A 23,424-nucleotide genomic window follows, 5' to 3' on the forward strand; every position below is an offset into this window, starting at 1 on the left:
ATATCGGCTGTTTTTTTTACATTGTGGGTTACGCTGCAATACCCATGTATAGGTTTTGAACATTTTTTGTTAATTAATGGGTTGAAATGAGAAAACAAGCTTTATATTTTCTAAAAGTGATCAATTTCAACGATTTAATTCTTGTCATCATAACCCATTCATACCAAAATATCTTGTACTCGCCTCATGAGAATAGTTGTTAGCAGTAATGTAAAATGGGCATGAAAATGTATTCTTGATCGATCAATGGAATAATCATCAGCTTTGTTACAACATCGGTAAGAATTATATCATTTTCTCTATTAAAATTTGCATCGTTTCTAATTCCTCTGAATATCATGAAATAGCTATTTGTATAACTCTGGAGGAAAGTTAAAGATTCCCTCCCGCGTGTGAAGTTTAATGCCCGACGCGAAGCGGAGGGCAGTAATCACACAAGGGAGGGATATGTACTTTCCTCCAGAGTTATACATATGATTTTTTCTACTACCTCAACTTTAATTTAGCAAAGATTTTTACGGTAAGATGACTGCTTGCCATCTAGTTACACTAAACAATTTAGGATGTATCCATGGTGAAGTTATGTTGCCATGGTAGCGGTATAAACAGTAGTTTGTGTACTGGTCGTTTCTGTAATTTTTCATCAGAAAATATGGAAATAGAAAGTGATTTAGAGGAAAATATTCCCTCAGACATTTTAGAAGAAGCTAATCAGGCATCGCTTGATCTACTGCCTGCAAAATCTAGGGACAGATACGAAAAAGAATATAATGCTTTCAAAAATTGGATAATGGGGAGAAAAGTCAAGAAAATTGCTGAAGAGGTAATCATTCTAAAACGCTTAAACCATCGACGATGTGGAGTAAATATTCAATGTTACGTACCACATTACTTATAAACGACAACGTTGACATTAAGTATGCAAAAGTCATAGCTTTGCTTAAACGTCAAGGAAATGGGTATAAACCAAAGAAAGCTAAAATTTTCTGTAGGAATGACCTAAACAGATTTCTTTCGGAGGCGGCCGATGACTATTACTTGCAAATGAAGGTAATTATGAGATGATTTGAATTTGATACATTATGAGCGCTATATTTTGTTCGTAGGTTGCTTTAATTATTGGACTTTCCGGAGCTTGCCGTTGCGATGAGCTAATTAAATTGACATTGCATGATATTCGGGATAATGGAGACATATTAGTTGTGAAAATACCCGATAGCAAAACAAAAATGCAAAGAACATTTGTAATCACTAACGAAACCATTAATGGAACAAGTGTACATGGAATTTATAGAAAATATGTTTCATTACGCTCTGTTAAAACTGAACATACAAGATTTTTTGTTAATTACATAAAAGGGAAGCGCACCATCCAAGTCATAGGGAAAAATACAATTGCCAAAATACCATATAAAATTGCAAGTACCTCGAGCTACCAGATGCAGAAGGTTACACTGGGCATAGTTTTCGGCGCACCTCCGCGTCTTTGTTGGTTGATGCTGGAGGAGATTTATTGAGTTTAAAGAGACACGGAGGATGGCGCTCTACCAACGTAGCCGAGGGCTATTTAGAAGAATCAATCGTAAAAAAAGTAAAGTTTCTAACCAAATTATATGCGGAATGCCCTCCACAAAGGTTTCTGGAGAACATCAAATGAACTCTACAAACATTGAAAGTACAGGTTTCAATGTTAATCAATCTTCCTCACCTTTTTCTGGTAACATTACTTTCAACAATGTTAGTAATTGCACCTTTAATTTCGGTTCTTCTACTAGCACTGAGAATAACAAGTACATTAAATAAAGTTAGTTGTAATTGAAGGGTATTTTGTTTACTTATAAGCTTAGGTACGTTATATGGAGTTGAGGGAGGAAAAACTTTTTTCCTCCCTTAGGGAGGAAAAGTGCAGCTTTCGACCCTCAAAACGGGGCGAGAAATGATATTTTCTAAAGAGGTAGTAGGAAAAAATCTTTATATGTACTCCATCCATTATATTCAATCAAACTCCAACCTGAAGCCTTTATAGGATGGTTCCTTTCAATTATTTTATCAATAAACATGATTTTTCCATGAACGAAAACGCAATCATTGCTGTTGTCACAAATTATTGAAACTCCGGAGGCAAGCCTGGTTTCTTTGTCTATTTTCTTTTTTTGATCAGAAGATGATTGAAATAAATGTATGCTCCTTTCATATAATCGGTTGGATATTTGCTCCAATGGTTTAGGCGAACACTTCAACATCATTTTTAATTTGTGCAAATAATTTTCGTATGGAAAAGAACTAATATTGTCCAAACATCCAAACTTCAGTACATACATCATTAGGTAAGTGTATAAGATTATGTACATTGTGGGTAATATGCTTCATAGAGTAAATTTCACCGTAATTAGTCACGAAATATAACAGAAGGTCTCTAGCATATGAGTTGTGCGAAATGCACAGATGTTGACAACATAGAATTCTCATTGCCATATGCAGAGCCATAAAGTGTTTATATACACGTTTTCTTCTATTTCCATATAAGACAGCTGGCCCTATATAAAGCAGAAACAATCTGCATTCAGTTGCCTTCCAATAATCAATCTCATCAATTCCTCTAGGTAATCTTGAAAATTCAGTAGGTATGAAACATCTCACTTTTGATATGTTTTTATTTATTTCATGAATTTGAAATTCTTTTAATCTCACATCCATGTACTAACAACTTCAACAGTTTTTTCATAACTCCAATGCATACCAAATGCACATAGTCTAGAACAACTTGACTAACTAGACCAACATTTAATTTTTCCAGACAGGATGTTCCCTTATGATAATCATCATAAACTCGTTGACGAAATTTGATGTCAGTTCTTAAGGCAGCATTAGTCTCCAGAAAAGTCATCCTGTTGTCAATGTAATCTCCTTCAACACAGCATTTTGTACAACTGGAGTAAGCATTATGCCCCTTTATTTGAAGTAAGAAAGATTTTGCAGGACTATCGCAGATAATGGCATTAATCAAAACTTTATAGTTAAAATTATTATATGAAAATCCTACATTTTGTAAATTCAACATTTCTGTAGTAAAATCTTCCATGAAGTCGTTAACATTTTCAGGCTTCTGCTCTCCATAATAAATGCCAACTGCAAATGGGTCTTTGCATTGTATGTTTACTATACACACTATGATTGACCAAAACTGTGCCCTTGAGCTTTTGGTTATAGGCAATCCATCAATGCAAATATTTAATTTCACACAAGTATCGACACGATTAATTTTTATTTTAGAAAGCATTGTAATAATTCCATTCTCAATGCCGTAGTGTACATACCTGCCAGGTTTTACATCTTTGTAGTGAAAAATATCTGGTTTTGGTGTTTTTAAAAGAGTTTTGTAGTGCTTAGGCAGTGTGGGTACCACAGGTTTCAGGATGTTCAGTAATTCATCCACTGCATTTTTGGATATATTATATTTGTGGGAACTAGTCTCCTTTCGATTATTGGAGTTCCCCATTGTATGTAGGCTCTCTCCCAGTTTATTTTGTAGAACTCTTCTACATCTTTTCTCGACTGCTTATATAATACATTTATTACTTCAATTGTTTTCTCACTTGGTACTGTGCTTTCATTTACCCACCATTCCACCGCCTCCTTTTTGCATAGTATTCTATTGTGTTTATGTTTATCACCTGAACTCTCTTCTTCTCTTGCTGCAGGGAGAAATCTCTTGGGGATTCCGTATTTCTTTGCCCTTGCTTTGTCTATAGATAGTGGGAATTTTTTATTCATCAAAGTCATGGCACTTGCTAATGGGTTTGGATCTTTTGTGCATTTTGATGATCTTTCTATTAGCTTCATGTTCATCATTTGATTTTCCATGGCCATCTTGATTGTGTCAGGGTTCGCTCGCAGTATATTATTATATTGGTTTATTAAATTCTTGCGTGGAATTAGTTAATGCCGTTTCCTCTACCAAAGCTTCACATTTCTCATGAAGTTGGGAGTATGTATCATGTTCCATGACCGTTTCGATAGTGACATTATTGTCATTTGTCAACTGCAAAATCTTGTAGATTTTGAACAGATGTACTAGGTAAGTGTGAGGTGGTTTGTGGCAGGTGTGGAGCTCTTAAATCGAGTACCTATTCTTTTTTGTTGAATACTAAGAAAGGCTGATTTTTCTTGCAAGTTTATATTATTTCTTAACACTCTACGATAGTGTCGCTTAGTTAACATATGCAAATCCTTTTTTTGTGCTTTTCTGAAATAAGTGGTTGAAATAAGGTTATCAAGAAAAGTTGTTAAAAATGAAAGTCCTAAGCCTACTGTGATTTACGGATGATTTTATTTTTTAACTGGATTTTTTTTAGGAAATCCAAAAAATGTTACTTAATGAAACTGTTCAAAATAGAATCTAATGACTGTGTAGCAAATTTGAAGCCCCTAGGAACACTTTGATATTTTTTTCTTTAAAAAAATCCAGTTAGAGAGATAACAAAATGTTAAAGAAAGCTTAAGATTTTGAAATTTTGCATGTTTGCTCAATTTTTCATTTTGAACAACTTTTCTTAATAATATATGTACGTATCTTGTTCCTAGTATGCAAAAAAGTTTTTTGAACTTTTCAAAAACACCCTTGATTTTTTTAAACTACAGTAAGCTTCTTAAAATCTTAATCGGATTTATGGCTCAGTGGTAGAGCATTGGGTTATAAATCCGAAGGTCGGGTGTTCGAACCTGGGTTGAGGCGAATTTTTCATCTGTGGCGGAGATGGAAATTACCTTAGACCAGTTCCGAGCATTCTACCGGCTACTCCGAATTAGGTTTTTCTGCAGTTTTCCTAATTCGTAAGGTAAATACCGGAGTAGTATAGACCATCTTAAGACCTTCTGCAGAGGCACCTCTAAATAGCATTGTGCGGGTCACTCTGTAATTGGGCGCATGCCTGTTGAGGGCCCAAAACAAGAGAGGGATAATAAACGAGTTTCAGCCAGCTCAGTTGCCGGCTGCACCAATTGATTGGCAAATGATTCTCAAGGCGTAATTGAAACAGTTCATATTGAATGAAATAATTGTCATATTTTCACTAGGCCATCACTATTGTCTAGTAGTACTACAAATACTGGGTGACATCCTACATCAACAATTAATGTTAGTCTAGGCGAGATAGTATATGAAATTTAAAAAATTCTGTATCGCCAGAAAATCAAACCCTGTCCATCACCGTGCAGGCTCAGGATATTAGACGACGACAGCTAGCATCTTAATAGATATGAATAATTGTCTCGTACTTACCGCTGCCATTGTGAAATAGGAGCAGGTGACGGTTTCTTTGCTGTAGCTTTCTGGTGCTGTTTCGACAACGACGGATAAATGTACAAAATGTGGCTTGACCTTGTCACAGGTCACAGATGCTACAAGTACAAAAGAAAAATTCATCGGTACCTACTAACACTAGGACAAAACAATAATTTATGCGTGTGTATGTTTCATGTGGAATGAGCTTTCCACATGCTTAATAAAAATCTATTGACTGAAATGTTTATTTTGAGGTTATATATTCTGCAAAACTACTCACCTATTTTTATACTATTATTTCACCTCTATTTAATAATTCACAATAATTAATTCATGCGCTTCTAGCTTCACTGTTCACTGGGGCTATATTTGCTAAACTAGAAAAAAAATAAGCAGGTAAAGTAAAACGTAAACAGAAAAATGGCGCGTTTGGTGCACAACGCAAAAGTAAAATAGAACGTGTTTACTGTACCCAAGGTGGCTGTACCTACTCACATGGATGTCTCGATGGGCACGTGACCAATAAATGTTTCCATGTTGCATTTATTTTCGCAACGGACATATTATGAGCTTACTACTGGGAATCGTTTCGGTGTTGCCTGCGTGCGAGTTTAAATGTAAAATAATAACATGTCTGAAACTGCGTAACCATAATCGCATCATCAATGCAAAAATGACACTTTATGTAACATTTCAGAAACGTTAGCTCCTTACTGGGTAGTTAATTAAATTGGAGGGGTTAAGTGGAAGAGCAGATGTGTGGTCATGTACCCCATCTGAACTGCGCCCCATTGGATTGTGTCAAAATTATGTCTTTTTTTTGCCTTCTATTATGTTTTATACACTATCCACTAAAAGACAATTTATTATTATTATTATTATTATTGTTTCTAGGAAACTTATATATCACTTGGTCGGTCACTTGTATCTGTAAGCTTACCTATATAAGTTTGCTTCACTTTTTATGAAAGAAAGTTCACATTTTATCTTACCAGGAAAATAACGAAGATAATATACATAAGTTGTGGCAACACTACACATTAAACTATCTGGAAAAATAGAAAATCAAATTTGTAATTCATTTGCAAACGGTTTGGTTCCTTTTTAGTGATGTAACCTTATTAGGAAAATATGGTGAGTTTCTTTTGTTTACTTTATTCATTTTAGTAATTTTGATGGTATATTACAGTCATATAAGGGGGCCCTAAATTATGAAAAAAAAAGAACGGCTAGGGTCAGGGCGCCAGTTATGGCCACTACACAGGTTATGGCCACCTTAAAGTTGTATCTGATGTATTAAGGTCTTGTGAGCGATTATTCGAACCATTTAGGTTTCATAGCAGTGTCCTAGTTGTACTAATTATGTAACAGCAGCATAGATGGCCTCAGTCGCTAGTGAAAGTTTTAATGGCGGATCTGTCATAAAAGTGTAGGTGGTGTGCACATTTCTTAAAGAATTTGGTAAGAATAACTTTTTTTAAATCTTTTATTTTCTGCTACACTAGGTGTTATTTAAGATAAATATATGAATAGATCATTAAGATGATGCTGCAGTTTTAAGTATTTAATAGTGTGACTTATGAAAATTTATCAAACACTTACTGATAATGTGGGTGGCCATAATCGATTTAATTTATCTCTAGTTTTGGCCACTGCATGGCCATAAGGGGATACATGGGAATCTATTTATGGCCACCCTTGTTTTATTGGTTGATGCTTATTTCTATGGGGCGTAGGGTGCAGAAAATATGACCTATCGATAATTTCAGATAATATGGTTTCCAATAAGAAAATTAAGAAGCAATCGAACAAACCTAAATCTAAAAGATTTTTGTATTCCCCCAATAAAGTGGGCCAGGCTCTTCAAGCAATTAGGGGCGGGATGCCTGTACTACGAGCGAGTAGAGAATTTCAAGTACCCCGTACAACTCTGCGAAACAAATTAACGGGCAAGTGTCCTGAAGAATCGCCACGTCATTGTGGGCCTGATTCTGTATTGGGCAAAGACAACGAAAACTTATTAGTGAGCTGGTTACTAAATTGTGCCAAAATGGGGTTTCCTATTGATAAAGAAGGATTGCTTACTTCTGTTAAGAAACTAGTGGATGCTTCCCAATTACGAACACCTTTTACAGACAACAAGCCAGGAAAGAAATGGTATTACTCCTTTCTAAGCAGACATCCAGTTCTTTCTCAAAAACAAGCAGAATATGTAAATAAAGCCAGGGGCACTGTTACTGAAACTAAAATAAGGAACTGGTTTTCCGAAATATCAACTCTTTTGGAAGAACATATGGGCATATTTAATGACCCGAAGAGAGTATTTAACATGGACGAGACCTGTTTCTTTTTGGCACCTAAAGGAGGGCTTATTATAAGACCAAGAGGACAACACGTATATAATGAATCCAGTAATTCCGATAAAGAAAATATAACGACTCTGTTTTCGGTTAATGCAATGGGCCAATTTGCTCCGCCACTAACATTATACAAATACGAACGAATACCCGCATCAATAGCTCCAGCAGCCCCAACTGGCTGGGGCATAGGAAAGACGGAGAATGGTTGGATGACTTCGGAGAGCTTCTTTGAGTACATCGCTAATGTTTTCGTTCCTTTCTTGAAAGAAGAATCCATTCCGTTACCAGTCATAATATTCATTGACGGTCATCGTTCGCACTTAACCATTGAATTGAGCCGGTTTTGCAGGGAAAATCATTTAATCTTAGTCGCGCTGTATCCCAATTCAACCCATATACTGCAACCACTAGATGTGGCTGTATTTGGACCTCTGAAGAAGATGTGGCAGAAAACTTTAAGAAAATGGAGAATCGACCATGATTGGAAGAGAAGTCACTAAAGTTGACGTTCCAACAATTTTGTCACAGCTTATAAACGGTTATGGAATGGTTAAAACAATAGTATCTGGATTTAAAGCCACAGGACTGCAGCCATTTAATGTAAATAACGTAGACTTCTCAAAAATTATTGTTCGGGAGATCCCAAAAGAAGTTAATGTGGATGAAGTAAGAGAACACCTTAAATTTATTGAAACAAGAATTGAACCAACCCTGCTACTTGAATTCAAAGAGGCGAAAGCCAAAAGTTATGACTGGGATGGAGACCAAACGGCGACATTATTATTTGATTTTTGGCTGAAAGTGGCAAACGAAGCTGAACATAAAGTAGAATCGGAAAAAGAGAATTTGAAATCCCCTGTACCCAAAAGTCCTCATTTAGTAGAAGACGAACTTCACAGAACTCCATTGAAGGAATTGCAATGTGAATCTCCGGGTTCTGACATTATAATACCCGAACCTTTTCAGGATGTTGCTGATAGTTCAACACCATCAACTTCATGTATACGACTAGTACCCAAACGAACCTTGGCCACTATATTTGACGACATTGTTCCATGGCCTAATAAGAAGCCAGTCCTAGGAAAACGAAAAAAGGAATACACTCCAAGCGTTATTACTTCAGACAGATGGTTGGAATATCATGAACTGAAAGAAAAAGATAAAAATGAAAAGCAACAGATCAAAGAAAAGCGTAAATTAGAACGAGAACAAAAGAGTAAAGCGAAACAAGAACTAGCTGCAAAAAAGTCTGTTAAGAAAGTCGCTAGTAGTGATACAAGCTCAGAAGAAGAAGAATGGGTCGAAAGTGGCAACAGCATCGATGACATCGATTTTCCGGAAAACGAAGATCAAGATTCCCCAGAGCTTTTGTCCTGTGACGGTTTAAAGGCAGGGTAACTTTATTTTGGGATCGTTTAAAGCGATTGGCAAAAGGGCATCCATACTTTATAGGTATGTTGCCACAATCCTGAGAACTTTACCAAACAATGAATTTGAGATCCAATGCTTGAAGAGTTTGGATGAAACCAAAAACCAGTTTTACTTACATTGAAAATGATGTGTCCATTATCAATATAGCTGACATTCTTGGGAAATTACCTGAGCCGCAATTAGTAGAAGATGGTAGGATATTAAAGACCGTTTTCCAAGCACCAGTAAATGTATCGGAAAAAAAATAAATTTATGTGTATATATGTCGCAGCCGTTTAATGAAATTGGACATTTCATGAAAAGTCTAGACACTTCATGAAATGCAGCCAGATAGTGAAATAAAATGATATTTCACCAAGTGACTAATTATTTTAGTCACTTCATGAAACGCAACTTCTTTTCTGCCTCATGCTGAAATGTCGATTACATATAATAATGTACAAATAATTGAATAAGGGAGATCAAAAATCCACTAAGTCGCCATTTTGGTGAAATTAAGTTTTTGCGTAACATCCATTCTAAATCACATTTTGCACGATGTGGAACACAAACACCCTCCTAGTCATCGCCTTTAGCGAACTTATTTGAGTATAAAATATACGTGGAAAGCAAAACTTCCCTAAGTCTAACGACTAAGTGGGTTTTTGTATTCCATGCGCATGACCGTGCGTGGTTGTCCACCTCCAACTCACAGCTGATTGAAATTTTTAATATTGTAGTTAATTACCTACTATCGACGTACGATTAGTGACACGTTGTTTTGTGTTGTATAATGTCAGAATCAAATGATTCGGGTCACAGTGAAACAGAAATCAATGTAAAAAAGCGACGGCATGAAAAAGAATGGAAACGTAATAAAATAAAGAGACTAAAAGCTGAAGGGAAAGCACATGTTAACTGGAAAGGACGTCTGGTGCCTGCAAGATCTACTGGAGACAGTTGTAGGTAAGTGTTTTTATAATCTCACTAAGAACAAATTCGGCAAACACGGTGTTCATTATTGTAGCTGCAAACGCCTGTGTTTTTCAAAATTCAGTGCCGACTCCAAGCAACATATTTTGGACCAGTTTAATAAACTTGGTTCTGATGGAAATAAGATAGCTCAGGACACGTACCTACAAGGACTTATAAGTGCTCATGCGATCAAAAAACGTAGGCCACGAAAAGAAACTCCCTCAAGCACTAGGTGTGCTTCCTATACCTATAAAATTAAAATAGGAAACGAGGAAACTCCAGTATGTACTCAGGCTTTTTGTAGTTTACATGGAATAAAACCTGACAGGGTTAAAAGACTAGCACGGCTTGTGAATAGTGGGCTAGTATCACAGGAGCAGCGAGGTAAACATAATACTCGTCCAAATCAGGTGTCATCTCAAGTTCTAATGTTGATTGACCAACATATTCGCAGTTTCCCTTATCGTGTATCGCATTACGCTGCCAGTAACAAAAAACGAAGGTACCTCGCTAGTACACTATCTATTACAAAAATGTATGAGCTGTTTCTACAAAAACATGACTCAGAAGCACATAGAACACTCACATCAAAAAAGGTTTCCGCAGATAAAATACATGGAGTAGCATCTTACCGTACCTTCCTAAAATATTTTCGTGACCACTTTAACTACGGGTTTGGTAGGCCGCAAGTAGATAAATGCAGGGAATGTGAGCAACTGAATGTGAAGATTCAAACTGAAAAAAACGTCACGATTAGGGAAAAACTTCAGGCTCAACTGAAAGTACATAAGGTGAAGGGTAAGACGTTCTACAATGAAATAAAACGTTGCACAACGCTTGCAAAAAACAATGACGATACTGAAATGATAACATTTGACTATGAACAAAATCTCCCCGTACCAGTGACTAACGTTTCCGACGAATTTTATTTAAGACAACTCTGGGTGTATAACTTCGGAGTTCATGGGATGTCAGATGACAAGCAAGTTATGTACATGTATGATGAGACTGTAGCAAAAAAAGGATGTTCCGAAGTTACTAGCATGCTAAAACATTACATTGACAACTATGTTCCTGTGGCAGTTAGAAAGTTATACGTTTTCTCCGACGGTTGCACGGGACAGAACAAAAATCATACATTGGTGGAGTTTTTTTTCTCATTAATCAAGACAGGAAGATTTGATTACATTGAGCAACGATACCCAATAAGAGGACACAGTTACTTGCCCAACGATAGAGATTTCGCGAAAATAGAAGTCCAGAAACGAAAGCAAGGGAAAGTGGAGATACCCCAACGCTGGTACGAGATAGTCAGAGAAGATTGTAAATTTGAAGTTGTTGAGGTAAATAGAACAATGATTTTTGACTTTAAAAAACATTTTACCAATATCTTCAAAAAAAACATTACGAATGCTTCAAAGGAAAAATTCCTTATTTCAGAAGCAAAAATAATCAAATACTCCATCTCCCACATTAATGAAATCGCAGTAAGTACGGCGATGAGTGGCATACTTTTTACAAACTTCAGAATAATGAAACCGAACACCAAGATTTCTATGCCCACTCGCCCAATGTATGATGAACCCATTCCTGTAAAAGAAAAGAAGATAGCCAATTTGAAGCTGTTGATTCAGTACCTTTCTGAGGAAGGACAGCAGTACTTTACTCGCGTATTTGAAGGGGGTACAAATCCAGAGGACGCTGAAAGTGACTCGGATACAGAATATCTGTGAAAAACGTGACATTTTTTGTATCGCTTGCGTTTTGTGTGAGGATATATCATACTTTTCAGAATAAATTTTATTTTGTTTTTATGTTAATATTATATATATTCTTATAGTACGCATTAAATGTTTATTTCTGAAATTTTTTTGCTCTGGAAATCAAATATCCTCTAAGTCTGCAAAATTCAACCCCCTCTAAAAGGGTGCAAATGGATGTCTAGTAAAACTAGCCTCTGGTAGCTTGCTAGGTTCGATGTATCCATGATGTTATGTGAATATAAGATTGTTCCATTGGGAATTACGAGATAAAAATAGTTTTTCCTCTCTCCTGAAAAATTGGTGTTTCGTGACTTGTGGTGTTTTTGATTTCCATGATTCGTGAAAGAACACATCAGTTATCAAAAATGTAAATCTTTATTTGTTTGAACATGGCAAACTTTGGTGGCACCTAGAAGTACACATCGATTTATTTTTCATGCAAATACACCTTGCGCTGTTGCATTGTTTTCTTCCTGGTTTGCACATGCATTTAACAAATCCTTGACCGCCGCTTGTCATCATTACAGCTTCTCTGATTGACAAGTATCTAGTTGTGTTAATAGCATGTATGGAAAGGAACGCTGCACCTGCTAGTGATAAACATTCTGGTCCAAACCAACCCTTTAACATTCCATGCTGACAAGCTAATTGATTAACGCCGTTTTTTTGGTCCATGATGATGCATATTAAGTTTAGCGGATCTCCAGGTCCTCGATCTACCTTGGGTGTGCTTAACAACACACAATCGCCTTTCTTTAGTTTAGGTAACTTTTTCGTGGAACTGTTGAGCATTTTTTTTGCAGCTTCTTCAGTTTTAGTTCTAGTAGCTTGTCTTTCTCTAAGAATGTTACTTGAAGTAAAACATAACTGACATAATTGTGTATCAGCGTCTTCTTTGCTACAAGAAGCTGATATGCAATTGGGATGAACATTCTGTTGACATTTGTCACACCGCACTTTATTTTCTGAATTTAGTTCTTCTTCACAAATACAACACCTATCGAGTTGACAACTCGGATTATGATGAACAACGGTGTCCGTTACGCACGCACTAAGAACATCCGTCTCGATATTGTCAGTGTAATTTTCGTTATTTTCAATATCATTTTCCTCATTTTCGCCATCATTGTCCACATTTTCACTAACATTTTCACAATTAAGTAGTTCCTCTGCTTCTGCCGGTCGATCATTCAAAATCTCTTGTAATTCTTCTTCGGTTTCTATAGTCTTTGCCAATGACAATGGAATGTTACTAGAAGTAAGGCCAAGTTTTGGGTCACTTCCTAACAGAGCCTTGTATGGTGAACGTCCAATGGTTCTATGGAAAGAAATATTTTTTTGCCATTGAAGAAACTGTAAACCAATGGACCATTTCTTAGAATTATTGTCGTGCATCCAAGCGCGTATCATATCTTCTACATCTTTATTGGCCCTTTCAATGCTCCCTTGGCTTTGTGGATGTCTTGGGCGCCCATGTACCAGTAGACACTCTGGCCACATTGTTTTCAAGTCGGTGATTATGCGGTTAACAAATTCGCGACCATTATCGCTCTGAAGGATCTTCGGGGCCCCGATTAACAGAAAAATACTTAAGAGTTCTTTAGCAACTTCTTCGGCTCTCTTAGATTCTAATGCTCGCAGAAAGATGAATTTTGTGGAATGGTCCTGATAGTTCATAATCCATTTGAATTTACTATCAGGCATTGACTGGAAATCAATTAAGTCTACCTGGCCCCGTTCATTAAAGTCTTTCGAAACGATTGGCCGCACAACTATTTTTTTCCTTCCTTGCTTTTTTTCATTGCATGGTTCACAGCATGAGATAAATAATTCAATTGCTGGACGAGGAATACTGTATTTCATACGTAAAGCAGCTTCCATTTTAATTCGTCCCCCATGACCAGTTTTGTTGGTATGAACATCGTCCAGTTTTTCATATAGCTCCTCATATGCAACCACATATTCTATTTTATCTTCCGCGCCATGTTGCTTAATTAGATATGAGTTATTTCCCACAGTCATTACATCGTACGTGCTTAATAAAAAGTATTCTCTCCTTTCTTTTCGTCCGCTATAAAAAAACAACATTAAGATAGAGTAGGTAATAGCATGTTACTGTACTTACGTTTTACTTTTAGCTATTTGGATTTCGTTAATCATTGACTTAATGATATCTTTTGTGAACGGTTTTTTATTTGGTTTATCATTGTAATAATTTAACACCTTTTCATAAAATAAGTTCTTGCGCACACTAACATTTGAATCGTTCTTCTGTGACATTTTCACAAGGTATGTCAGATGTAAAAGTATTTAAAGACTGTTCGCACAACGACCGCTATCTAAGAACTGCCGATGTAAAATAAAAGGAAATGACTCATACTGTTTGGGTTGGAGTTTGTTTCAGCATGAGGCAGAAAGGAAGTTGCGTTTCATGAACTGTCTAAAATAATTAGTCACTTGGTGAAATATCATTTTATTTCACTATCTGGCTGCATTTCATGAAGTGTCTAGACTTTTCATGAAATGTCCAATTTCATTAAACGGCTGCGACATATATATACTTAGCTGTTATTAATAATTTGATTTACATAATAAAATACATTAAGGAAATAAATACACCAAACATGTGCGCATTTCACTACTTTTTTTTACTAAAACAACTTATTTTTCAGGTGGTTATAACCAGAAAACATGGTTTGGCCACTGGCTATAACTAGGTAAAAAGGTGGCCGTAACTCAAGGTTGGTATATGCCGTAACTGTGGTTCCTGTGGCCATAAGTGGCGAAAATTAAAGTTTTATGTTCAATATTTTTTTAAGAATATATATGCAAAATATTTTGCTATGTAAGCATCCAAATTTGTTTATCATCTATCTGCGTTATTATTTCTGATTTTTGTGCAAACATTATCTCATTTTTGGCTCATATACAAATTATTTTTCATATGCAGTTGCTAAAAGTGGCCATAACTGGCGCCTTGACCCTACATCTTCTGAAAAAAAAGTGATGACAACACAACTACAAACACTAAGAGAAAAATAAAGAAAAACTAAATATCGAGATGACTCAACTTGACCTCCACCACACCCAAATAGTATTGAAGTACAATTCCGCCTTATTGCGCCCCTGTAATATATTACCATTTATAGTTATTTATGCAATGAGTGTATAAATGAGGCGTTTTATTGGTGAGTGAGATGTTTAGTCCACGAGCGCAGCGAGTGGACTAAATTCGAACGAACCAATAACCGCCGATTTATACATGAATTGCATACAACGTTTTTTCGTCGACTTCACTGGGGTAGGTAATTTTAAATTCAACTACAAGAAATTACAAACGAAATTATGAGATCCGACGATTTTTCACTAAATTACAGCTATTGTCGTTGCTATAGTAATGTGTTGTTTTATGCTGTACCGTCAGTCCTCGTAATCGCAGTGGAAGATTATGTTGCTTGCTCTGCTGCGGAGACGATTTTAACATTATATCCACTCAAATCAAAAGAAACTTATTGGAACGGTTTCGATCAGTTCGGCAATTGATGGAATAGAATGAATTTGAAAAGAGATATTTCCGAAAATGTCACGTTGACATTTTACCTTGAAAAGGTATGTGAAATTAGAATGTAATTAATTCTTTTGCAACTGTACTAAAGTAGGTACGTGTATTAACAGTGAAAGATATGGAAATGTTCATCCCTGTGGTCGACGTACTCAATGTTGAAGATAAATAAGTAACTGAATACCTTAACAATACCTTATCCGAGGAGCTACACATACATACATCAGGATATGCTTTGCTGAGATCGTTTGGCGACCATACTGGCTGCTGATCTCACTACATTAAAACCGAGATTAAAATGGTTAGGTGGATGGAAGTTCTTAGCTGTTGCCGAAAGTGAATTGTTATATAATTGTCATTTCCCTTTAATAAAATGGTTGTTATGTATAAGTGGTTGCTAACGATTAATAAGCTTCATCATTGTACTCGTCACTAAGGAGTAATTTATATTGTTATCGAGAGGTCGACGAAAAACTTTGTTTATAATAGGTGGCGTGGCAATGCATTTTTCCATTGTTAATGTTATGCGCTTTGTATGGAAGTAGAGCAGTTCATTGTACTGTACGTTTTGATATGTTTTGGTTGCATTTGCAATTATACTTTAATGAGAAAACTCGGTGTTACGTTATTTTCGCCTGAATGACCAGTCTCGTTAACTGTAGTTTTGGTGAATTAGTCGTGATAGAGTTGTATTAAAGTGGTAAATTAAAACGTGTGTCCTACATTCGCGTGTGTTGAAAATGGCGTCTCAGAACATCATGCCCATCGGCATTAAACCCTTCGACGGACAGGGATATTCAAATTGGGAGTTCAGAATGAGGCTGCTATTAGAACATCACGGGGTTCTTGATACCTTAAACAACGAAGCACCTACCGATGTGGAAGAACGTGCGAAGTTCGTTAAGCAGGATATAAAGGCACGAAACCTGATTGTAAATTGTTTAGCCGACAACGTTCTCGAGATGATCAAAGCTAAGACCACAGCTAAAGAGATCGTAGACACTCTGAACCATACGTATCTCAAGACCGGTGTGGCTTCTCAAGTGCAACTACAGAGGAAGCTGCGGAACATGAAGTTTAGTGGAACCGACTCACTGGGTAACTACATTGTGGAGTTCGAAAAAACAGTGACTGAGCTGAAAAATGCAGTTGGTAAAATGGACGAATTGGAAATCATTTCACAACTGCTAGCGTCAATCACAAAGCCACAATATCAAAGTGTTGTCACAGCCATCGACATACTGTTCTCGCAAGAAAACTGCAAAGTAACTCTTGACTTTGTAAAAAGTAAGTTGCTGAGCGAAGAGCTGAAATTCAAGCAGATCGAGGGAGAGTCAGCCGAAGGTAGTTCGAGCAGTTTCATGAGTCACAGCGGCAAGAAAAAGAAATTTCCTTCAAAGTTTCCCCCAAGCAAGTTTTCGGAGAAGTTTCCCTACAAGTGCTACGGTTGTGGTGTCCAAGGGCACAAGAAATCCGAATGTCCCAAGAACAACCAAGGAAAGAAAGCTAATGTGACGGAAAACGACGATGAAGTGGCTTTTATAACTTGCATGTCGAGTGAAAACCATGGAAAAGAAACCAACAGGATTTTACGATTCGTGGTGGATTCAGGTTGTACAAATCATCTAGTTACTGAAGAATTTGAACAGTTCATGACAGAAAAGCGACAAGTACAACGTAATATCAATGTGGCAAAGAAAGGCGAAAGTGTGCAAGCCAACACAGAGGGAACGCTGCATGTAGAAACGGAAGACGGCGTAAAAGTAAGGTTAGAAAATGTACTAGTATGCAAGAATCTTACACATAATCTGCTTTCGGTAGAGAAAGTAGAGTCCAAAGGCATGGGGATCGTTTTTGAAAAGAACCAGGTGTTAATAAGGAGTAGAAAGGATCGGGTTCTGGCTAGAGGAAAATTGGAGGGTAATCTATATTTTCTAAATTTGCTTTCACCGAATTTATGTGAGGCAAATGTGACGGGAATTGATCAAGATTTGTGGCACCGAAGAATGGGTCATTCTTCGACTTACCCAGCTTCGAAGGTCTGCGAAGTGTGTCTGCAAGGGAAACAAACAAGAAATCCTTTCAAAACCTTGGAGCCGGAGAGAAAAGCGAAGAAGTTGCTCGAGTGTGTGCCCAGTGACGTATGTGGACCGTTGAATCCAGTCGCACACACAGGAAACAGGTATTTCATTACCTTTATTGATCATTATTCACATTTCACTGTTGTTTATTTCCTCAAACACAAAAGTGAGGCATTTGAAAAGTATAAGGAATACCAGTAGATGAGCAAAGGGACTTCTAGACCAGGAAGTGACGTCACGCCAATGAGAATCGAGTATTGTGGTCACGTGGTGAGGTGTGAGCCAATGGGAGCGCGTGAGTCGGCCATTTTGTGACGTCACATTTTGCGTGTTTTGCTTCCGGTGTTTCTGGACCAGGAAACGCGTCATAGCTTGTGAAATATTTGTCTGAAAAAAAGGCTGCGTCGAGGATTTGAACCGTCGATACGTGAATTACGAATCTGCCGCCTTAACCATCTGAGCTAGGCGAGGCTTTGAGCTATGAACGTTTAGCAGTTCAAGTATTGTTAGAATGTGGGGGGGAGCGCGATTGCAGGGGCGTAGAGGGTAGCAGTAGGAGCGGGAGATACCCCTAGGCCGTATAAGCTATTTCGTAGGAGCGGGAGCTACTCCTATTATGTTTTTAGAAAAAGCGCGTAATTGAAAGAGGAAACTGCAATCTCGCTTGCAGTGATAACATTTATAAATAGGCGCGCTTTACATTTCTATATTGAGAAAGCGCGCAAGATTATTATAGGCGTATTAACCTTTAATAATAGGTAATGGTGGATCGCTGTAGAGGTAGTAGAAGAAATATTTCACAGGATCATCAATAATGGTTGGCGCAGCTAACCCTACCTGCGACGTAGGTTTTAGTAACAGCGCGCGAAATTTAGTTGTTTGTTATTATAATTAGGATGGGAAGCTGCAATCTCGCAATAGTGTTTATTTATAGCAGCTATGATAAGACGCTTAAATCGTGTGCGAAAAATAATTTTTCATATTGCTAACTAGAAAGGAAATGAGCTTATCTTCTTTATGCTTTATTTTTAGACGCATTATTCTAATATTACATTCTAATATGACATTGGTTTTCGAATATGCTTTGACGAAATACAATCATTACAATAAATCATTAGCGGAGCGGGTCCATCGATGTGAGTGCGCTGCCACGGCTGGTTCCAATGTTTCTTACATCGTATTCGATTACGTAATTCACAGTCTCTTTGCAATACGTTGGGGATCTTGATCCATATTTTCAATAATTCCTCTACACTTAAACTTAACAATTCGCTCTTGGTTCGAATATAATTAGACTCCTTTTGAGCCTCTCGCTGAGCGATGTTGGCAAGTATTCGATCCATTAGAGTTCGATATGAGGATTTAACGCAATGATTTTTAGCATTACCTCGTTCTCAGTTTTATACCTATACCTTTAAGATACACTGCGCATGATGGATTTCTTTTAACCCCCTCCAAAGTAGTTTTAAGAGAAGGTATAAAAGCAATAAGAAAGTAAGAAATCGATTTATATCGAGATGAGTGCACAAATACAACAAGAATCGCAAGATTCATGGGGTAGCGAAGATGATGATGATGCAAAGTCATCGCTTTCGGTAGATAAATTATCGGTGAATGAATCCTCGAAAGAGGAGCAAGGTATGTATTGAATAACGCTGATTATGGTGGAAGCAAAAGATGTATGTTTATAGGAAAGGAAACCTTAATATCCGCATGGTCGCTATTCTTAGACGGAGGCATTATTCTCGAAGTTGGCGTTACACTGGACGAGTACTTTTTCGATTCCATCGTGCAAATATCATGTCCTCCGCATTATGAAGACCAGTATTTACAATTTGAGAGTTGCGAATGGAAAGAAATATTCAATTTTAAAACGGAACACTTAATTAAACATATGGTGCAGTGTACGCCTAAAAGAAGGAGCAAGCATGAAATTTTTACCCAGTCCAAAATAATAATACTTGAAGCGGAAGAAGAAGAAGGCGTTAGATGTATTCGAATAAGCGAATCAGATAAATCTATACTATTTTCCAAGCAAGCAGTCGATATGATATTTAACGCTTCCGAAGTGATTACTCAAAAACTGAATGTCGTCAATCACTATGCGATGTATTGTCTTTATGATGACTTTACGCGTGAGTTGGCAAAAATTCTACATACCGAAGGTGTTACTAGCGAAGAGAGCATTTTATCCAGAGCGAAAATCATATGCCAAAATCTCAAATTCTTAACATCGCTATGCAGTTGGAAGGAAAAGTATGATAATTTGCAAGACTTTACTCTTCTAACAGAAATTGTAAACATTCACCCTCGAAAATTTATAAATACGGTTGTTAGTAAAATTAGCATGTTAAAATAAATAATTTTATAGCGTAAAAAATGCTTTTTATTTATTCATACGTATCGATACACAACAACTTATTATCCACCTAATGCCGCATATACAATTCAATTTGTTTATCAAACTTTAAAAGTTTAGCTAATACATTATATAATTGCTCCAATACGCCTTTATTAGCACAATGAATATTGAATAAGGATAGATCAATGTCGCCTGAGTGAATTACACGACCTGTATATTCACTATATTTATGAAATTTATTTCCGGTGATAAAGTATAGGTATCCATCCATGTATTTAAATATAGAAGTTATCTTAACCGGAATATCTGGAAAGGTTTCCGCATATATTAAGCGATTTTTAGGTCGATTACTACAATCATCCAAATCTAGCAGTTCATTTGTACCATGATAAATAAGCGTGCGTCCGGTATAGGTGTTAACTGCAGCATTCACTTTATGGCTGTTGGGAATTGTGAAGTGGCTATAAGGCTGAGGCCATCCTGGTAGCAGTTGCAGACTAGGGAATTGCACTATGTATATGCGACCGCCACTAAAGAAGACAGCATTGCCGTTAGGCTTTTGATATACCGCTTCCAAACGTTTAAAAGATGCCGGAAGAAACGTTAACCACTCAAGCAGATTCTTGGCAGGTTCCACTTTGCTGCTGTTTAACGCCGATATCCAAACCCAATGTTCATAAAACATATAAAGTCGTTTGTTTAGAATCAAAAAGTGTTCGATTTGAATGGTACACAGGTCAGGTGGTTTAATGGTCTTGCGAGTAGTCTTGAGAGTAGGTGTAGTTGTCTTAATACGCGTTGAAAGATGATAAGTTTTATTCTCTGGTGAAGGGGTGGCAGCAGCAGCAGCATCAATAGAATATAGTGCTCGGATTCCGGCTATATCATCCTCATGTAGCGTGTTCATATTTGAATAATTGTAATAAGGAAACATGAGTGCATTTTCATCGCTCGAATGGTGTAATCCGAGAGTATGGCCTATTTCATGTAATACAACTTGGAAATAACTAGAATAACCGGGAGGAGGTGCATTTGCATCTGCTACATGCCAGCGTTCTTCCCAATCTATATGCATTTCAACAACATTCTGATCTCTGGAGGGAAAGTATGCATGGGCTAATACATTGCCCAATCCATCAAACTCGAATGCACATTGCGGATATGGTGGTGAAGCGAACTCATGCTTTCGGGTATGAAATGATATTAATATGTCTGGGTTCCTTGAGCTATATTTGAATTTCAAATTTGTGTGGTTCGCCCAAACTTGAAATGCTTTATCCGTCATCTGTAAAATGTGCAGGTCATGCATATTGGAAATATAGTAAATCAAAGTCTGTTTTGTCCATTTATACCGATGAGTCATATACGCTGCTGGGTCATCAATATTTCCGCATCTAGGTCGAGACATGAGTTGTAATGTTTCGGCATTTAATCTGCCATCACTAGGTAGTTTATAGAGTTCTTGAAATTTCTTTAAAGCGTTAACGGTGATATTTGTACGATTATCTTGAGTTGATTCACCTTCACCAGGCTCCTTTATATATCCATATTTGGTGAGATGACTATATGCCATATCGATTTCACGCTCACTGATTGTATCGCTCTCGTCGACATTATCCGCAGCAGCAGCAGCATTAGCACTAATACAGAAAAACCAGCTCAGTACGACAACTGCAGCTTGCATGATTGTAAAATCTATACTGATTCAAAAGTTTCTTTTGGAGGACTAATAAGGATGTGGTAGTGGGGGGATATATATTGAAATGAATTAAAAATTAGGCTATAAATACTTAATCTTCTGTCAACGACAGAATGGTGCAGACTGTAATCGATGTACAAGGATTTAAAACATCAAGAAACGTATTTATACCAAAAGAACTGGCAATTTATAATGGCAAGCAGGTTGCTCATTTTATGTTCAAGCCTCCATTTCCGTGGAATAGCTTATCTACCGATTTACAACGTCAAGCTACCTGGCTAATTCATAACCATCACGGAATTAAATGGGAGCACGGTCATACGCCATCCTACATGTTTCCAATTATACTTCGCCAGTTAATATCATCATCAGACCAAATATACGTTAAAGGAAAAGAAAAAGCCGATTTCATTCGAAAAACTCTATCGCAAAATGTCACCGAGGTGGAAGAAGAACCAGCTCTACCTAAATTAGAAGCATGTTGCTACTATCATGTACGATCACTTTGTTGTTGCGCTTTATCTAACGTTTATTATATTTATAATACTCATGTAATTCAGTAATTTTTTAAATAAAACAACCAAATTCAATCATTTTTACTTTATTGCAATTGATACATCTTAATACGATTACATAATATGGGTTCCAAAACAGCTGCAATGCGTTCTATTTTACATTTGAAGCGGTACCTATCTAATGCGACAGTTTCCCACTGGCCCTTTCTTGCTTCTCTGTGAGCATAGGACCAAACTCGCAAGATATAAATTTTATTTTTTTGATTCGTCAAAGCTGACACTCTTCATTTATATAAAGTTTAATTACACTTTTACGTGAACTATAATTAAGTTTTGCGTACGATGCCAGTGAACGGCTCATACTCGATTAATGCATCATGTAAAATAACGCAGTAAGCGATAGTTTCATTTGCAAATGCAGATGATGCTTCAACTTCCAGCTTCAAATCGATCACCACGTTATGGACGCTCTCGTTTTGACGGGTGCAATTGATAATGAAGATAGGCTGCTTTTCGAACTCTTTGTAGCTAAGAAGGGAGCTCTCCTGTGACGAGTCGTAATATTGATTACGAAAGTTTAAATATTCTTCGTAAGCATCCACATACTTGTTATCGGTAAAGACCAGATTTTGCTGCTCATACGGATATCTTCGGTTGTTAATGTTTGCTTTTATATTGGAAATGCTTAAATGGTTAAACTCGCTCGCATCTGCTTCTTTGTTATTTCGCTTCCTAGTTTGGAACGCAATCAGTAGCCATTGAGGCCGTTGATGGTGCTGTTTATTCCGGGTAATCGAACAGTTTCTATCACCTGGTCGCCCAAAATAAATCTAATTTCGTCGAAGAGAAAGAGCGGCGCGTTGTTGGTGAAATCGTAAGCTTTATTTGCGGTAGTCGGATTCAGCGTTCCTTCTAAATATATAACGCTATCGTAGGTGGCCGTGATGAGATCCGCTTTCTGTATGACGAGATTGATCTCATCGGAGTTACCATAAGCGTTTGTCGTATAAGGATGGTATGTTCTGCGATCGGATTCGACGATCATGTCTTCATACTTTACGCCCGTGAATAGGTTTTTTAATGCTTCTTCCATCTTTTCTTAGTACTGTATAGCCGAGATATTGCAAAAACTGTACGTCGTCTTCGGTTAATGCGCCGTTAGCAATTGTTGCGTCGATGGCTGACGATGGATGACTAAATGAAGAACCTTGCTTACAGAAAATTTTAAGTCCCATATTTTTTCAGCTCCAATCGAATAGTTACTCTTTCTTCGCCGAAATCCACTAAATGACCGTCTTGATCGACTAACCTCAAGGTTATGTTATCTATTTGATGCGTGAGTACCGGTAAATATATAATCGTAGCCGGCTCCTTGATTAACTTATAGCCCGGCTCAACGTGTACGTCAAATTC

The 23,424-nt window shown here is 37.1% G+C and overlaps 5 protein-coding genes across 5 annotated transcripts; 3 read left to right on the forward strand and 2 right to left on the reverse strand.

The window, feature by feature from the left end:
- The first annotated feature begins 389 nt into the window (after window positions 1-389).
- On the forward strand, window positions 390-1,948 carry LOC116159915. Its single transcript, XM_031473011.1, has 2 exons — window positions 390-1,050; window positions 1,107-1,948. The coding sequence occupies exons 1-2, from the start codon at window positions 856-858 to the stop codon at window positions 1,515-1,517; spliced, it is 606 nt and encodes a 201-aa protein (XP_031328871.1). The 5' UTR covers window positions 390-855; the 3' UTR covers window positions 1,518-1,948.
- Window positions 1,949-9,556: 7,608 nt separating this feature from the next.
- Window positions 9,557-11,762, forward strand: LOC116164175. The gene is made up of 2 exons (XM_031478318.1): window positions 9,557-10,020; window positions 10,082-11,762. Exons 1-2 carry the CDS (start codon window positions 9,848-9,850, stop codon window positions 11,760-11,762), a joined length of 1,854 nt encoding a protein of 617 aa, XP_031334178.1. The 5' UTR covers window positions 9,557-9,847.
- A 405-nt stretch (window positions 11,763-12,167) lies between these two features.
- On the reverse strand, window positions 12,168-14,160 carry LOC116164185 (KRAB-A domain-containing protein 2-like). Its single transcript, XM_031478326.1, has one exon. The coding sequence runs from the start codon at window positions 13,878-13,880 to the stop codon at window positions 12,168-12,170; it is 1,713 nt and encodes a 570-aa protein (XP_031334186.1). The 5' UTR covers window positions 13,881-14,160.
- A 3,606-nt stretch (window positions 14,161-17,766) lies between these two features.
- On the forward strand, window positions 17,767-20,322 carry LOC116177333. Its single transcript, XM_031496286.1, has 2 exons — window positions 17,767-19,073; window positions 19,127-20,322. The coding sequence occupies exons 1-2, from the start codon at window positions 18,953-18,955 to the stop codon at window positions 19,792-19,794; spliced, it is 789 nt and encodes a 262-aa protein (XP_031352146.1). The 5' UTR covers window positions 17,767-18,952; the 3' UTR covers window positions 19,795-20,322.
- Window positions 19,865-22,245, reverse strand: LOC116164204 (collagenase 3-like). Its single transcript, XM_031478348.1, has one exon. The coding sequence runs from the start codon at window positions 21,479-21,481 to the stop codon at window positions 19,865-19,867; it is 1,617 nt and encodes a 538-aa protein (XP_031334208.1). The 5' UTR covers window positions 21,482-22,245.
- Between the last annotated feature and the right edge of the window lie 1,179 nt (window positions 22,246-23,424).

Source organism: Photinus pyralis, unplaced genomic scaffold, assembly GCF_008802855.1.
Source record: "Photinus pyralis isolate 1611_PpyrPB1 unplaced genomic scaffold, Ppyr1.3 Ppyr1.4_LG1, whole genome shotgun sequence".
NCBI lineage: Eukaryota > Metazoa > Arthropoda > Insecta > Coleoptera > Lampyridae > Photinus > Photinus pyralis.

What these genes read in the sequence shown, in the direction of transcription:
- LOC116159915 (XM_031473011.1), top strand. Translation starts at nt 856, where the DNA reads ATGTGGAGTAAATATTCAATGTTACGTACCACATTACTTATAAACGAC. An exon ending in ACTATTACTTGCAAATGAAG is followed by an intron (nt 1,051 to 1,106) that starts GTAATTATGAGA and finishes TTTTGTTCGTAG; the next exon opens with GTTGCTTTAATTATTGGACT.
- LOC116164175 (XM_031478318.1), top strand. Translation starts at nt 9,848, where the DNA reads ATGTCAGAATCAAATGATTCGGGTCACAGTGAAACAGAAATCAATGTA. An exon ending in TCTACTGGAGACAGTTGTAG is followed by an intron (nt 10,021 to 10,081) that starts GTAAGTGTTTTT and finishes TCATTATTGTAG; the next exon opens with CTGCAAACGCCTGTGTTTTT.
- LOC116164185 (XM_031478326.1), bottom strand. Translation starts at nt 13,880, where the DNA reads ATGTTGTTTTTTTATAGCGGACGAAAAGAAAGGAGAGAATACTTTTTA.
- LOC116177333 (XM_031496286.1), top strand. Translation starts at nt 18,953, where the DNA reads ATGAGTGCACAAATACAACAAGAATCGCAAGATTCATGGGGTAGCGAA. An exon ending in ATCCTCGAAAGAGGAGCAAG is followed by an intron (nt 19,074 to 19,126) that starts GTATGTATTGAA and finishes GTATGTTTATAG; the next exon opens with GAAAGGAAACCTTAATATCC.
- LOC116164204 (XM_031478348.1), bottom strand. Translation starts at nt 21,481, where the DNA reads ATGCAAGCTGCAGTTGTCGTACTGAGCTGGTTTTTCTGTATTAGTGCT.